Here is an 18,979-nt window from a genome sequence, read left to right on the forward strand (position 1 = left end):
GGGGGACGTGGTTGGTAAACGGACTTAGGTTGCCCTCTTTTGTCCAAGTTTCAGTCATGAAGAGAAAGTACAGATTATGTGAAGTAAAATAGTCAAGTAAAATAAAAGTCATATTAAGCGACGATCGAGCATTTAGCAATGCCTTCCTCAGATGTGAAGATCCACAAACAGGTTCTATTCCACGGTTGAGCGAGTGAAGAAGTTGCCCATTCGCTCCATCGTGTTGTGTCCGGGAAAAAGAGTAGCCTACTGGAAAGGCCTATCGAAAATAAGAGAGCTCCAAACAGCACGGTAGCCACGATACCCTAAAGTAGCTTTGTAGAATTGCAAGACCGCTTGCCACGACGCCAACGGCGTTTCCTCCAAGAGGCTGTCGACGCAGGTAGTCAGGAATATCCGACAGGAACGGTGGAGGATATGAACAAGAGACATCCGAGACACCGTAGTCCAAAACTGCTTTTCTAATCTCTAACAGAGATTGCCGGTTGTATGAATGTGTCTGGGTGATAATAAGCTAAAATTGTATTAAAAAACGACCACAGTACCAGGAGCAACCGACGGCATCCCAAACACAAGGGCGCTATCTTGAGTTACACCTGTCTACAAATCCTCTTATTAATCTGTAATGCTATTATATAAGCTAACTAACACAGACATAAATGGTCGTTATAATGAAGTTGAAATAGCATTTATCATAATATGGAGGGAATTGTAATCAGTTGCCAAAGAGCGTACCTATTAAAAGCAATTTGAACCGATGGGATCACTTGGGGTTCTAAAGGAGAACCGATTTTGGGGGGACCCAATTTGTCACTACACTGGGCTCGAACTGATAGGTAGGAGGTAGACCAATCACAACAGACTGGGGCCGGCTGACCAATCAGAGCAGACTGCACATTTCAGAAGGCGGGTTTTAAAGAAACTAAACCTAAAAAATATTTTTTCTGGAACATTAAACCATGTAAACGTATTCTAGTTAGTAGACCCCTAAACTAAATGATGAACCTGGAAATGAGAATTATAGGGGCCCTTTAAATATAATCCTTAGAACTCAAAGCAGTGCAGGTTTAATCAAACCACAGCAGCAAAGAAATGATTTCTTACATCAATTTATCCTTTAGTTTTCCCACCGGACTCAAATCACAGCGATCCGAGAACAAGCTGACACTTTCTGCTAGCTTACACTAAAGTGGTATTCCAAGAGGAATTTGCTGGTTTTACCCACGTTTCAACATTGACTAATAGCTTCACGGCTTTATGATGGATGCTGTTGACAGCTCTCATCAGCGCTTGTGACACGACAGATTGAAATATTGCACAATAGTTTGGTCCCAAACACACTTGACAGCCCATTGTGTGAGACTTAAGCGCTATAGTACAGATAGAGCATTATCATTCCTTTTTTTTTTTTATGCATATGCAGATCCCCGCTGGGACTCCATAGTAATTCAGGATCAGTCTTGTTGCTGAAGGATAAGCAAGAATGTGGGAGATGAATGGAGAACGTTTGTGACAGCATCTCCTTGATCTGCGAGCTTTAATGACTCCTCCTGATATCTGCCAGCTATTAAAGATATGAACGCTCTTTCTTTAGAGCTATTATGGAGGTCAGGGGTTTAAAGAGAGGACTGAGTGGTGAATCACAAAGGATAATAAAACCCTATAGAGGGACAATGGACTTTGTTATCAAGCCTAATCATATTGCATTAATCACTTTTAAATTGAACCGAGTCTTCAGGGTTAATTGCACGAAACATGCCTCTTTATACTTCTGGTTAACTGGAAACTGGCAGCTGTGGCTGTCAGAAGATCACTGCATCAATAAATGAAATACAGCTTACGGTTACGAACTGTAAATTTTACACCGTCACCGTATTTTTTGCAAAGTTAATACAGCAGTCTACTTGATCTACAGCTTTATAGAAATAAATACAAAATATGCTGATAAAAACCAGTACAGGTGGTATTATTACATGACATCTTTTCATGTTTGTTTTACAGTATGAACAATGAACTTGCACACTAATAAACACATTTGACATTAAAATAATGCATAAGAAACAACTAAAAACACCATATTGTATTTAACTGATGACACTATTTAAATACAATTAAAATAAATGCAATGCCAATTTTACTGTATTTTACTGTAAATTAGGTTAAGATGACTGATTTCATTTTACGAAAAAAAAATACTATTTCTGTTTATGTGTATTGTCTTATTAAATGTATTATATATTTTCACCATACATTGTTGTAATTCACAATTGCTATGTAAACAGCACAAACTGCACAATTACAGCATGTATTATGTTAAATCAAATGTAGCATAATTTTTCAAATAAGAAATGTTTTTTTTAACTGTAAGCTACCGTAATTTACAGTCAACTAGTTTTTACTAGCATGTTTTAATTCATACTTATTTGATTTACATATATTTTACTGTAGAATATAAAAAAGGAAGTAAAAATTATTAATTACTATATACTGATATCATGTATGTACATATAGACAGCAGGTTAAAAAAATAAAGGTAATATTAGATACAGTTAACCAGTTCATAAAGCAATTATTATTTTTTTAAGTCTGAAAATGACAAACAATGGTTATAATGGATAATTTATTATACCTTTCTGCAATAGTACCTAAGTTGTGATGATCGATAAACAGCTGTTGTCTGTGGTAATGCTTCAATGTGGAGTGTGTTAAGAGGATTTGGCGTTCAACTCGTGCGACACAAGTGTGCAACCAATGAAAGAAGCACTACCCGCTCGACAGCCCATGGAGAAATGAGGCATAATTCAGAGCATTATCAACACAAGGTTAGAGTCTCACCAGCTCAGCAGAAGCCCAGGATCATTATCATTATCTGATAAAGAGCAGAGCAGTTAATGACTGGCAGAGCGCGAGTGTATTCGTGTCTTTTAAATGGAGATGATAGGATGTCTCTAATGAATACTGTGTGTCATTACGGGGAACGTCATGTGCCTTTAGAGCTGCGTCTGTTCTGATTGTTACACACTTTAACCGATTTAATCCCAGCAAAACGTCAAATACACTCTGCATGTGTATAGAATATAAAATAAAATCACCCTAAAAAAAAGCCTTGCAGCATTTGGGTTCTTGAAGCATCTCATCTGGTGCGGTTTACGTTCTTGTTGTGTGTTTGTGAACTTTTCAAATCATTCTTTCAACTCTGCAAAGGGTTTGATCGGCACACTGGCCTTATGTAAAAGAAACCCCCCTTCATATTATTTTGAAGTATTGGGACGTATTGATTTGGACAGGATTGGAATCTCTTCAGTTATTACAAGCCTGGATTTGGCCTTATGGAACGTTATAGCAACTCATCACAAAATCTATTGGGAACAAGATACTACTAGCAACTTTGGTGGGTTGAATTTTATATATTATATAAACAGTTTTTTGAATTGTAGTCTTTTAAAAAGGCATCTGAATTAATAAACTAAGTGCAATGTAGCCGTGTCAAAAATATTGATTTTTCGATGCATATTGATACTAAAATAACTGAAATGCTTCCAATATTCATTTTGCGAAGAATAGATACAATATACCAGCTGTGCTTTCTCGCTTTTTTATCTCTCCAACAGTGAGTTGACACACAAACCCGCCTCCCCTCACTCACTCGTTTCATTTGCTCCGGATTAATATTTTTGGTGTTACAGGGCTTGAATTTCGGCGTGGGATTGCGCGTATTGCGCATAATTTTACTCATTCCCGCAGATTTTGTGCTTAGAAATGTAGCACTTTTTCACTGATTATTGCGGTTAAACAGTCAAATACACACAGAATGATGACAAAATGCCGGTCTTGGTGAGTATTCATGTAAATAGGTTTTGGTTAATATGGTAAATATGGTTTAAGTGAACGTAAACGGTTGAGAAAGAAAACGCATGTGCAACATAATGGATCAATGTACTGTACCTGCTGCCAAAATATGAAATAATATTACAAAATATCTATTGCCATTTTCCTCTATGGCATCGATGTCAAAATTGTGGCAAAGTGAAAATGCAGGGAAGTAATTAATTAAGAAGATCATCAAACCTGAGGCTGAGGTTCGTGGCCGAACTCTCCTCATTGATTTAATCCTACTTTTTTTTTTTTTTTTAAATCAGATGGGACGCCAGCAGTAGCTCAACCAACTGTTATTTTACTCAGAAAGTTGGCAGAAAGGTGTAAATCCATAATGAAGGTGCACCAGGCGGTGCAGCAATACATTTTGCCTCAGTTATTAAGGTCATAATACATACAGAGAAGCATTGTCACAAATAAACATTCATCAAACAATCTAGACAGCGTTCGATTTCTCAGAGGACCTCTGAGTTTGTTGAACAGGTGGATAATTTGCTTCGTACTTTTTATAGAATTTATGTGATGAAAAATAAAAAAAAAGATTAAAAACACAAATTTACCAGACCCCCTCAAGAAAAACAAGTCCCGTCTGAATAGGGCTTAATGCTGATCAATTTGTTAATGCATTAAATACACACTTAATGCATTCACATTATAGCCGTTTCTTTCTGTTCTGTGTTGCACAACTACTGCAATCTGTAGATTTGAAAATCATGCTTTCCCCCGTTATGGTTGAATCACGGAAGCTACACCAGATGTTTTGCCACGAGATGTATTATTTTATACATGTATCAGACAGAGAGAGACAGGCATAGAAGAATAAGGCTACAGGTGAGGAGGTCTTCATTCCAGGTTTCTCTATTCCCTCACCCCATCATGCCAGCTCTAATGGTTTCTCTGTGTTTCTCCTTCCTCAACCCCATCATGCCTTTGTTTCTCTGAGTCAGCACAGTAAGGATTGAGCTTATATACACCACTCTGGGACTTACAACTTCCTTGTAAGGTAGAAAAACATGTTGCTTGTGCTTTAAAAATGGAACGTATATCTCTTATATGGTACAATCCACTTTCCATATTAAGAAACTATTTCTCAATGTATACATTAATGGTACATTATCAGTTGAAAAACACTCCTTTCCTTGTAAAGAATATGCCAACTGTACACATTTGATCTATCATCATCATTGGAACATCTATTTGTCTATTTTGTCTAACTATTTGTCCAAAAAATTACAACACTGGGCCCCAGTGACTTTCATTGTATTTTGCTGCACTATAGAGCACTGTAGGGCTGTTAAACGATTAATCGCGATTAATCGCATGCAAAATAAAAGTTTGTTTATCGGTACATAATAAATGTGTGTGTACTGTGTATATATATTTTGTATATATAAATACACACACATTCATGTATATATTTCAGAAAAATGTGTTATTTATATATAAAATATTTATAATTTATATATAATATAAATTATATATAAATCTATATACAGTATATACATGCAAATATTTACTATATATATATATATATATATATACAAGCATGTGTGTGTATTTATATATATATAAAATAATTATACACAGTACACACACATTTATTATGTAAACACAAACTTTTATTTTGGATGCGATTAATCGCGATTAATCGTTTAACAGCCCTAGAGCACTGCATTGATGACGCCATTTTGTGGGCCAACCCCTAAGTTTCCATCACCCTGGTTCCCTCGACAAACAACACAACAGGCATTTTCCATATTGCTAATCTTCCACGATAGCATTTAGCCACTTGTTAGCAAACCACCTTTTTGAAGACAGGTATTAGGTGAAGGGGGTATTACTGCTGTATTTTATGGTGTAGAATATAACGTGAATTGCATAACGTGAACTCTTTCAAAAAACCCATTGACTTCAGATCTATAGAACCGGACGTGCTAAATCATCCCTGCAACACTATTGCTGAATCAAGTAGCTTAAAATTGTAACATTGTAAAATGTAAACACTTCTACATAAATATATATTAATAACATGCTTTTGACATTAGAATGTACTATTCTGGGTGTTTCTGGGTCAGTGAGACCTGCATGTTCTTCTAAAATGTCATCGTCTACTTCAGAAAAGTGCTCTTTCAAGTACTCCCATGATTCATGCTTGAATCTTCTCCTCCTTTTCCCCCACCAGGACACCCTCCCCCCCTTTCAAAGCACTTGTTCTTGCAATCCTAACCCCTCCTCGCACTTTTACTATGATTGCCCCTTCTGTAGCGCATCTCTCCTTTTTATACCCTCACCATGCTCTACTTGAGAGGAGCTTTTTATCATTGCAGCCCATCTCTGGTTTATAAGCCCGGGTACGGATGATAATTCCTCCCTGAGGGCTTGTTTTAAAGAATTGCGGATGTCTGCGGCCAGACCTAATCTGTGCTCGCAAACAACACGAAGTGTTTGCTGGGAAGCACCTTTTGTATTCAGGGCAAAGCAATCATCCCACCGGGGAGCGTCTTCGTCTCATCTCAATTCTGACTGTGTCTCCTGGATTTTTTTTTTTTTAAACTCGCTTTACTGCTCTCTCTCTCTCTCTCTCTCTCTCTCTCTCTCTCTCTCTCTCTCTCTCTCTCTCTCTCTCTGTCTCTGTCTCTCTCTGTCTTTCCCTTTTCCATTCAGTCATATTACCAAAGAGGTTACACATTCTCTGTCTCTTTCCCTGCTGAGGATGCGATGAGCCCTCAGTATGAAGTCGGAGGAGCCTCTGCGGCTCACAGATTAAGTTGGAAGATGAAGATGAATCTGTGGGCTTTACCTTTCACAAACACACAGATGATGCTGGAAGGGTTACATCCAAATGGCCTTGACAAACGCCTCTCTCCTGCAATGCTTTTGTGTCATTTTATAGTATGTATGCTAATTGAATAATGTGTTGCCAGGGACTAAAAAAGGGGTGTCCAAACTCGATTTATGGAGAGCCACTGTCCTGCAGAGTTTAGCTCTAACTTGCTTCAACACACCTGTCTGGAAGTTTCTCGTTTGCCTGATTGGTTGTTGCAGGGGTGTTTAATTGGGGTTGGAGCTGAACTCAAGGAGTAGGATTGGACACCCCTGGCTTAAACTGTTGTAGGTTGTGGAGTGATACTTTTAATGGATTTTGACTCGTTTGTACGGTGGCCCAGTAGTGAGCAACACAACGAAATGTAAAAAGCAAACATAAGTTCACAACACAACGAAATCAAGCCACATCACAACGGAAACAAGCCACAAGATAACAGAAATAAGCCACAACACAACGGAAACAAGCCACAAGATAACGGAAATAAGCCACAACACAACAGAAATAAACCACAAGATAACGGAAATAAGCCACAACACAACGGAAACAAGCCACAAGATAACGGAAATAAGCCACAACACAATGGAAATAAGCCACAAGATAACGGAAATAAGCCACAAGATAACGGAAATAAGCCACAACACAACGGAAATAAGCCACAAGATAACGGAAATAAGCCACAACACAACAGAAATAAGCCACAAGATAACGGAAATAAGCCACAACACAACGGAAATAAGCCACAACACAACGGAAATAAGCCACAACACAACAGAAATAAACCACAAGATAACGGAAATAAGCCACAACACAACAGAAATAAGCCACAACACAACAGAAATAAGCCACAACACAACGGAAATAAGCCACAAGATAACGGAAATAAGCCACAACACAACAGAAATAAGCCACAACACAACGGAAATAAGCCACAAGATAACGGAAATAAGCCACAACACAACAGAAATAAGCCACAACACAACAGAAATAAGCCACAACACAACGGAAATAAGCCACAAGATAACGGAAATAAGCCACAACACAACGGAAATAAGCCACAAGATAACGGAAATAAGCCACAACACAACGGAAATAAGCCACAACACAACGGAAATAAGCCACAACACAACGGAAATAAGCCACAACACAACGGAAATAAGCCACAAGATAACGGAAATAAGCCACAACACAACAAAATAAAGCCACAACACAACGGAAATGCTCCCGACCACTAGAGGGCTCTCGGAGTGCGGTTAGTTTTCCTTACCACTGTTCCATAGAGTCGGCAGTCTTACAAACATGACAATACCACGATTAGTTTAACAGTATGTTACCATTGTATATCGACATGAAGGCTAATTGAATAAATACACATTAGTAATGTACGTTGGTGATTTTGAATGTCGATATACATTGGTTACATACTGTTAAAACTAATTGTGGTGTTGATATATTTTTAAGACTGCCGACTATATAGAACAGTTGCAAGGAAAACTAACTTTACCGCGCTCCGAGAGCCCTCTAGTGGTCGGGAGCATCTCCATTGTGTTGTGGCTTTATTTTGTTGTGTTGTGGCTTGTTTCCATTGTGTTGTGACTTGTTTCCGTTGTGTTGTGGCTATGTGTAACTATATAAAATATAATGTTATGTTTTCTTGTCGTTATTTTGCAGTGCATGGTCTGTTTTATCACATTCAATACATACGGCTAACTTAATTAACTGATTTATTATTTCTTTTGCTGGGGCTTTGCAGGTTTACTTTGATATACACAAATACAAGCACACTACCTTATAAAATAATAGTAAATTATTGCTAAAAATGTGCATTATCCATGTTCCTGCATGCTCTTAATTAGACCAAAGCTTTTCTTTTTTTCCCACAATGCCACTAAAAAAAATAAGTTTCTCCCAATTATTTGGAGCTTCAAATAACAGCACAGAGGCCAGATGATGGGGAAGGGAGGAGGACAGAGGAGTTTTATTATGTTTCAAACAGAACCAAATTGCTGTAGATGAGGGTACGACATGAAAAAATCTTTCCCGAAAAAATGAAATGTACCGAAGCGTCTAGTGATGTTCTTGTCTGTGATGGTTCGAGAGAAGTGTGAAGGAAACAAGTCAAGTCATGTGTTGAAACGTACACACCGCGAATAATCACCGCGAATTATAAACACAGCGAATAATGGCATGTGTTGAAACATAGACACCGCAAATAATCATCCACGAGGACATTATTAAAATAGGTTATCAATAATATCTAGGTGCAGACAGAATCTTTTACCTTGAATTTTAAATGCAATTTAGGGGAAGAATGGAGGAATGGAGTCTGCAGAGGAATGGATTTAAATCTGGTAAAAAAAAGAAAAAAGAAAAAAAGAGTAAACCGAGCTGAGAGTGTAAGTCCTATTGCCAGCTGAAACCACAACAAGATTGTCTTAAATATTTCATAAATGAAATGTCAGGAGTAGGGGATAGTATTTTTTGAAGTTCAGACACTTCTTCATTTTCCAGGTCTGCAATATCTGTGGGTCTTCTCATAACCTGAAAAAAAACAACAAAAAAAAACAGCTAGGCTTATTGGAAAAATGGTCCTCTACCTACATTTTTATAAAACTCATCCATCATAAATCATTCCAATTGAAATGAACACTAGTGGCAGCAATACACCAGCAATTGTATTCCTTTTCACACAAATTGATTATCGATTAAAAAACAAAATGTTTTCACACAGTTCTTTGCGCAATACTATGTTTTGACCTCAAAAACACTTTCACCAGTAGATAATTTGTAAACTAATACATTTTAACATTTGCATCACATAGGCAGCTCCATATGTATGGCTTTTCTAACCTTGCCCGGTAGCTCACCTGCTACAGCATTGCACTTGCGATCCGGAGCGTCCTGTGGAGTAACAACTCTATAAAACAACTCAAAGACTTGTAAAGCAAGCTAAAACGGTTAGGTGATACGTTAGTGTCAAAAACAATTAAAGAGCATTAACCTGTTAGCTCCACTCACCGGACATTTCATTTCCATATACACCTGCGATGTATACACCAACTAATGTAATAAAACACTTTTACACTTTATTTTGTCTCGTTTGAACATAGTTACATAGACTATAAGTAACTTTGCAACGACATGTCAACTAACTCTCATTAGAGTATTAGTAGACTGTCTGCCTAATATCTGCTTACTCTTTGTCAACTTATTCTAACCCTAACCCTACCAGTCTACTAATACTCTACTGACTCTGTAATGAGAGTTAGTAGACATGTAGGTGCAACATTACTCATAGTCAACAGTTAAAAAGACCATCAAAATAAAGTGAAACATAAAACATTTGCAGATTCATGTTAATCTGTTTCGGATAAAACTGTACATGCTTTTAGCGCCGCTCACTGGATATTTCACTTTGAAAGTGTCGCGCAACTTGCAAGTAGCCACGTAATATAATTTTACACAGATGTCACCGCAGGCAGGTTTTACCAATGCGCCGGGGTTGGCAAATAACACAGACCAGTGGAGATTTAAGAATGATCCCCTCTGACAATAGCAGCATTCAGTACACAATAATAATATTCAGTTTTTCAAAAAACAAAAAACAAAAAAAAAAACATTGTCAGAAAGTCTCACAGCCAGAACAGTCATTTAGAGATTAATGTTCTGTGCAGTTCCATTACGAGTCTGTGTGGTGATGACTTGACTTGTTTCCTTCACACTTCTCTCGAACCACCACAGACAAGAACATCACTAGACGCTTCGGTACATTTCATTTTTCGGGAAAGAGACGTGTACCCTCATCTACAGCAATTTGGTTCTGTAAATAAAACTCCTCTGTCCTCCTCCCTTCCCCATTATCCTGGCCTCTGTGCTGTTATTTGAATCGCCAAATAATTGGGATAAACTTTTTTTTTTTTAGTGGCATTGTGGGAAAAAAAGAAAAGCTTTTGTCTAATTAAGAGCATGCAGGAACATGCAGCTTGGACCTTCAGCAGGGTGATGATGGGACGCCAATGGGATTTGGCTAATTGCCGCTCGTTTCGTTACGGCCGGTGCGCCCCATCGCGTCTCCTTTGTTAGCTCCGTATATCATGTGCACCGCGGGCCGTTCGGGTCAGCAGAGCGATTTGCATAGAGTCAGCGATCTCGGCAGGGCCTTTAATCGATGATGCCCCAGAGCCACTTCCTCCCACAATGCAAATGCAGTTTTATTTCCTCTCTCTGGCCTGATTTGAAAGAGATATCTATTTTTTTTAATTCGAGATTTGCCTGCAGCATGTACACTGAGACTAATTACTCCCTCCTTCCCTCCCTCCCTGTGTCTTTTCGCCTTCATTTATAATTATCTTCCTCGGGTTCCATGAAGCACTGACTAAACATCATGGAATCTCAATTAAGAAAGCTGTCTGAACAAAGAAAGCTTGCCAAACAGAAGCCTTGGGGAGATTATATTAGATATATTGTTGGAGTGTTAAAATACACATGACATCAAAGTTGACCCAACTTACTTACTTAATATGTTTCTATTCTTATTATGCACTATTCATCAAACTCACATTCGGGTAAACTCATTCTCATTGGAAAATCTGGTCTCCATTGTTGTCTTGTTGGCAGTGCTCAGACATATCTTGATTATTGATTAATCCTTAAAAGCATGAAAGTTTCGCCAATCATCATTACATAATGATGATCTATATATCTTACGCGGATGGATCTCTACCTGTCGCAATAATATAAAACTCTCCAGATATTAGAATAACAATCACAGGAGAATAAATAAAGCATATTTTGTTAACTTTTGGAGCTTGGAAGGGTTCAGTTTGAGCAGATGTTTTACACCATCATCACTGTCCTCGTCAGAGCTCATTTCCCAGTACATTCAGCATCATCTCAAACATATTCTCAAAAACTCTCTTTTTCAGCATATAAAAAAATCAATATTTTGATCGCTAACAGCTTCTTCACCAGATCCACCATCAAGTGACAGTGACACTAATATTTGATTGCGTTCAGTACTTGCTCTGAGTCATTTCAAGTTTTGCTGACGATACTTCCTCCTATTAAAGTCCCCATGTAGTCAAGACTAGTATCCCTTAAAACTCATCTTTGATCATCAAAATGACATATTTAAAGTTTTTTTCCTTGAAAAAAAAAACGTCATTCCATAAATAGTTTGAATGTAACTCTAGTCCCTTGCCTCATTTAGTATACCCGTATCTTTGAACATGCAAATTCCCCTGCCTCCACTCACTCACAGTGAATCAGAGATCCATTCGTTGACGATACACACAATATCCAGATTGGTTACAAGGTATTTTGTGTCGTCAGAAACACCAGCCATTTCAAACCGCGTTTTTGAGACTGTCTTTGGTTCACTGCAGTTTTTAAAGAGAAAATATTCAGCAATGGTGTTGACATGAATTTGCACATGGTTTGTCTTAAAGGAACACTCCACTTTTTTGGAAATAGGCTCATTTTCCAACTCCCCTAGAGTTAAACAGTTGAGTTTTACCGTTTTCTAATCCATTCAGCCGATCTCCGGGTCTGGCGGTAGCACTTTTAGCATAGCTTAGCATAGATCATTGAATCTGATTAGACCGTTAGCATCTCTCTCAAAAAAATGACCAAAGAGTTTCAATATTTTTCCTATTCAAAACTTGACTCTTCTGTACATCGTGTACTAAGACCGACAGAAAATGAAAAGTTGCGATTTTCTTGTTCCTTTAAAGCATAATAAAAACACCACATAGACATATAAACGACATTAAAAGCAGAATTTTCACCACAGGGGGACTTTTTTTTCATTCACATTTTCTTTTTTTAACACTATTTGTTAGCTTTAGGGTAGGGTGTAGTTTTGAGGGTTCGTTATTTTCAAATGCAATAGCATATTAACCTTTTAGCCAGTGGTCTGGTGGAGCGTGGTGTCAGGTCTGCAAAGCATCTTCTATAGAAAAGTGTGCACGTGATGGTTTTGACATTCATGCAGTCTTGCTCAACCTGCGCAACACACCCAGGGATGGCATGCCTTCTCCAGCGCAACGTTTACTGTCCCGACACACCAGGTCTCTGATCCCCATGGTACCATCCCAGCTCACACGGAGAGTTGAGACTAATGTTCAGGCCGCTTTGTTCACACTCGGACAAAAAGGAAAGATAAGCTATGACAAATCTGCCTTTCGCCTCTGGAGCCTGGGCAGACGGTACGCATGGAGACAACCTGTGGGTTTGACAAACTGGCCACGGTTTGGGGAAATGCCCTCCAACCCAAAGAAAGATGTAGAACATGTGTGTGTTGCACATATACGTATGGGAGCCGGACATGTCAACACCATTGCTGAGTATTCTCTCTTTTAAACTGCAGTCAGAAGACGGTCTCAAAAACTAGGTTTAAAAAGTGTGATCGTCAACGAGTGGATCTCTGAGATTGTGTGAGTGAGTGGAGGCGGGGCTAATTTGCATATTAATGGCTCCTCATATACTAAATGAATAAGGGTGTTGAGTTACATTCAAGCTATTTTAAGGCATGAAGGGGGAAAAAAACTTTTCAATGTGTCATTTTGGTGATCAAAGATGAGTTTAAAGGGATATAATTATTAACTTCAGGGGGACTTTAAATAATTGAATAATTACATAAACCCTAATTCACAAGCATATCAGATTGCCGTGTGCTTAGATAACAGTGAAATATATAGTAAACATTTCTCTCATGATACGAGACAGCATTCACTTTTTAGCAGGAGCTCATTTTGCCCCCAGCACTTCTAGAGATGCAATGACTTTGCAAAAAATGTCTACTCATGTAGATTGCAGCTGCATTCGACATGATTTTTGAATTTGTATGAATGCTGCAAATAGCTAATGCTAATATTCAAGCAAATAACAAATGCTACATTTATTTATTTTTGATTCTTGTAAAATTGTATCACAGTAGAGCACTCTAGCACTCATAATCTTAGCGAACCTTTTATAGAATTACACAAAATGCTTCAATTCACAAGTCGTCATGCCAGGGTAGCATTTATGTGTCATTTTGCAAGATTACTCTTGTCATATGCTTCTCAGATGGCTATCAATCTGATAGTGCCATTTTCCAGTGACATTTCCTCAAGCTTGATGGACAGAGTCTTGCTCTCTCGGCAATATGCAATCCACAGTGTGAAGTAAAAGCTGAAGCACTGCAGAAAACACTCTGGACACGGAGTCATTTCGTTCACACATGCACACAAATCCAATTTGCGTTTCAAATCGATCTTTAGGATTGCCCCTCTACACTTTGTCATTTTGCAAGTGATGAAATCTGATCCGTTAGTTCAGACATTGTAATCAATATGTGTTGTATTTACAGGGGTTACTACAGTAATGATGTAGGCGTCAGCAGCATGCCAAGAAACTTTCTCATAAAACTGCGAATAGCTGTCATTGTGGAACGAGAAGATGGAAAATCATGAGCCGCATGAGTCAATATGGATGACACATCATGCATTCATCTGGTTAAAACTGCTGACTCAGTCACTCGTTCGCTATTCACTACGTGGTGAATGTGGTACAAGTCACTTAAATGAAATTTAGACAAGCTCCAAATGACATCCCAAATGATCTGAAAATCTGAGACTGTTTAGACTGAGGTTACATCTACCTTAATATGGGTACATTTGATAAAAGCGTTTTCATTTCAAAACACTTTCTGTCCACACTTGCACTTTCAAGTGTTTTCAAAAAAAATTCTTGTCCAACCTGATGAAGGTCAGAGATTGTACAGAGAGACTAGACATGATACAGTTTTCATGCGATTCTTCTGGCACTATCATTTTATACTATTAGCAAAACATCCCCACCACTTACTAGTGCGTTCAGGTCGCACTCAATCGCCATTTGCCTTTGTATTTGCCCTCATGGTTTTCCACAGGACAGCAATTTGGAGTATACATCTTCTGATATCTTTGCAGAAATATAATATAAGGTTTGTACCGAGTAACATTTATGTTTAGCAACACTGTAAAAGCGAATAGCACATGCTAGGAACATGCCGCTACATGTCTAATCATGCACCATAATTTTCAAAAACCTCTATTTTCAAGAACACAAAATTATGTTTTAGGAAAACAAATTTCGGACGGAGCATTTTTGGATTTTATGAAGGTTTTAAACAGATAGCAAACCATTTATAGGTAACCCTTTACAATAAGGTTCATTAGTTACCTCATTAACTACCTTAGTTAACATGAACTAAGAATGAACAATACTTCCGCAGCATTTATTAATTTAATTAATAAATTAATTTAATTAATGCAAAGCCGTGTTTCACAGTGGATTTAGAACAGCTAAGGGACGTAGTTAGGCACGACGCGGAGTGTCGTAACATCATATATATGTTACTTCATTTTAATATTCATTTTAATATTTATTTTATTCATAAAATAAACACCAACAACAAAAAATATAACGCTATAACACATTCATTCCTCCGCCAAGCAATGTAGTTCCAAAGAGGTTGCTAAGCAACACATGCAGACACAAAGAATCACAAACGGCAGTTGCGCAGTAACACTAATGTAATGCGGTCACAGGTTTGTGTTTGTTGAGTAATTTACAACGGCTTCGAACGTGGCTCAACCAATCAGAATCAAGAACTGGAACTATCCGTTTTATCAAATGAATTTACTAATACATTATTAAAATCAAAGGTTGTGTTTATTAACATTAGTTAATGCACTGTGAACTAACATGAACAAACAATGAACAGCTGGAATTGAATTAACTAACATTAACAAAGATTAATAAATACTGCAACAAATGTATTGATCTTTGTTAATTAATACATTAATAACTAATGAACCTTATTGTAAAGTGTTACCCATGTATAAATGTGGTCTGGATCAGGTTTACTGTAAATTGTTTTTTAGCTGTTTCTAATACAAAAACAGATTTGAGTGGATATGCCCACAAATCGATTTTTGTTGTTGTTGTTGTTTTCCCAGGGCAGCTTTAAATGCCCATATGTTAAGATATGTCGGACAATGACGGCTGTTGTGTTCGTTTAACCCTCACTAATGCCACATCTGGATGGGACAGAACTTGAGTCTCCCGTGCAAGTATCGACGTTACCAGGACGTTTTTCAGCAGTTAAACGAAGGGTTTTGGGCGACACAGGAATCTCATGCGGCCCACAATGGATTGAACTCATTAAACATTATGTCAGTGGAGCAGCACCTGTGACTTCTTTGACCTGCGGCGGAGTTTCATTACCTAGAGAGCGACGCATGCCAAGAGAAAACACATGCAAATGCTGCAGCATCGCCTGCAGAATACATGGCGCCATTTGTTATTATTATTTCTCTCACAGCAGATGCCTTCATCCAGGACAAATTACGCAACGCTGGCTGCGCTCTTTGCATATTATTGATTTAAAGAGCGTGACAGAGGATGGGGAAGAGGAAATTCACCGTAAATGTGACACTTCCTTGAGAAGGGGAGATTGGCGTTTATTCCTGAAACCCTTTATCCCCCAAGGATGGAGCTGGAGGGACTGTGCCCTTATCACTATGAGAATACCAATGGTGCTTTTATGTTGGCTGGGAATAATTCATGGAAAGCTCTAGAGGATGGGCAGACACGCAGTGTAAACGTATGTGGAATGAATGTGGAGATGTGCAGGAGAAGCTGGACGGTTTTTTAAAACTATTCAAGGTCTGGAGGAGGTCTGAATTACCAACCACTTCAATTATATCTGAACAACAAGATGGTGTGAATAAACACATCCTTAAGAAAAATCGCAGTGCAATATGTCAACAATATCTTTGAAACTGGGACATTTTTCTCTGAATAGATCTTCTGAGTTGAAGAGCATCCTTTGATTCTCGGTGCATTCTACCTGACCCATTACTGAGAGGACCAAATCAAGGTCTGGAGACTAAATGAAGCTGTTGTTCATGTACGGATGTTTCTTCACCAACGGACACTTTTGAGCCTTGTGGAAATGAACTGCTCGCTAAAATACATCCTCTGAAAACAGTTTATGCTCCAAATAACACTTCCGTCATCATCATTTGCTCACCTTCATGTTGTTTCTAACATGACTTTCACTTTTGGATGAACTATCCCTTTAACATCCCTTTATCCCTCCTGAAATCTTGTAGTAGAGGCTTGTAGCAGTCTGGCAATGTCTTGTTACCTCTTTTTATCAACAAGAATAAAGAGAGATTTTGGTAAAGTTATAATTTTACATTTAGCGCCCTATCTTGCACCCGGCGCAATTGACTTTGTACGCCGACGAATGTATCGTTCCTATTTTGCACCCGACGCACAGCGGATTTTCCCTGTATTCCCTATGTGAGAGACACTCTGATTGGTTTATTTCATGTTACACCCAAACCACACCTATGAGTAATGTAGCTTCAGAACAACCCATTTTAGATTCGTGAGATCCGCCCACAAAGTTACTTGCGTTTCGCGTTTGATACTTGTGTCGTTAAAATAGGGCCCTTAGTCTTTTTTGGTCAAAGATATTGCATTAATATAGTCACAGTTATCATTTAATGAACTTAGGGCGTTTTTTACACCTATTGATCGTTTGTTTTGTTCCGAAACAGGGACTTAATGTGTTACAATGTTGCATTTTCTATTTGGTTCGGTTTGCTTTCACAAGGCAACCTTTCAAAGAGTACCAAACACCAAACGCTGTCCATCATTACAGTGCAAACACTATACGAATGTAGACGTCATTCTCGCTGTTAAATGATATACTACATTCGTATTAATACTAGCAAATTCAAACGCTTTCTCTCTGGATCTCCCAGCGCTGATAGAGGTTAACAGTTTCAAGACACACGCAAACATACTAATGTTATAATGCAGCTGGAGCAGGAATCAAGTGAAAAAATCGAGGAAAAACTGCTTTTGCCTATATTGTTTTGCCTTCAGATTAAAAGTCTGGGTAAAACAGCTCTAAATTAAAGGCAATTGAGTTCAAAATTGTGGTATGGTAAAAAGGGTTTGACAGTTTTAATTTGACCTTCATATATCAAAACGAGGGGGGGGGGGGTTATTACATAATCTCTTCGTCTCAATAAAACTCAACCCTCTGAGCCATGAAAGTATAGTTGAAGAAACACCAATAAGGCATTGAGGTTGATCTTGTTTGCCTTGAACTGCTACTCTGGTGATCCCATTTGCTTAGCTACGAATACATTATTTAAATGACCACTGCATGTATTATAGATTCGGTATGAAATATTGAGTACGATTTTATGCTTGCAAAAACTAATCTTTTCGCTCTCTCTCTTCCCTACAGCCTCTGAAGATGCACTGCAGGAGCTGCGCGCTTGTCACCAGCTCGGGTCATCTAACCGGTGGGGGTCGTGGAAAAGAGATCGATCAGGCGGAGTGCGTCATCCGAATGAATGATGCGCCCACAGCCCGTGGCTACGGGGCGGACGTGGGTCACCGCACGAGCCTGAGGGTCATCGCTCATTCCAGCATGCAGAGAGTCCTGCGCAGCCGCCATGAACTCCTCAACTCCAGTCAGGACACGGTCTTCATCTTCTGGGGACCCAGCAGTTACATGCGACGTGACGGGAAAGGCCTGGTTTATAACAACCTGCGGCTTATGAACCAAGTGCTGCCCAAACTCAAGGTCTACATCATCTCCTGGCAGAAAATGCTCCAGTTTGATGAGATATTCAAGAGAGAGACCGGCAAAGACAGGTAATAGGCACTTTATTAGGCTGCGCAGAGTCAATTTGAAATGGCATTTTTTGATACGAGGCCAATTTCAGTATCATAATGATGCGATCAGGAAAATAAGCTTTGATGTTACATTGAATAAAGCTAAATGTTTTCAAACCCATTTCTGAACTGAAACGGGTCTTCAGAACACGATTAACCGAAAGCGTGCATTTACACGAGTACGTTTTCATCAACCTGCCAATACTACGAATGGGGTATGCCCTAATTTCTTGTGACCTATTTTTTTATTTAAAAAAGGTGTTATAAGGGAAAGATGATAAGTGTCCCAGAATAGAGTCTGCAGAGGCCCTTATTATTCCACATTTACTGCTCTCTGAGAAGACCAACCTCTTTTTCTCTCTCAACTCCAGGATCACATGGGAAATCAGTTTGTGCGGGATTCTAGATTCGAACATTAAGCCAAGATCTCCACTTAATCAAAGCAAAAAGGGAGATTAGTGTGTGAGCGAATGGAGCTGGATATAGTCTTTTTTTGTCCACAGAACATGAATTTGTCATGATTGTAATTTTGTACTCTCTTAAAAAATA

General features: G+C 38.5%; 1 protein-coding gene across 2 annotated transcripts in view; it reads left to right on the forward strand.

Moving 5' to 3' along the window:
• Positions 1 to 18,979, forward strand: part of st6galnac5a (ST6 (alpha-N-acetyl-neuraminyl-2,3-beta-galactosyl-1,3)-N-acetylgalactosaminide alpha-2,6-sialyltransferase 5a) — a 53,859-nt gene that overhangs the window by 19,579 nt on the left and 15,301 nt on the right. For both annotated transcript variants that reach the window (XM_079613098.1, XM_079613099.1), the window contains exon 3: positions 17,997 to 18,409. In XM_079613098.1, the coding sequence (XP_079469224.1) occupies positions 17,997 to 18,409 (413 nt within the window). The remainder of the gene's footprint in view (positions 1 to 17,996; positions 18,410 to 18,979) is intronic.

This window comes from Phoxinus phoxinus, assembly GCF_949152265.1.
Source record: "Phoxinus phoxinus genome assembly, chromosome: 5".
Classification (NCBI taxonomy): Eukaryota; Metazoa; Chordata; class Actinopteri; order Cypriniformes; family Leuciscidae; genus Phoxinus; species Phoxinus phoxinus.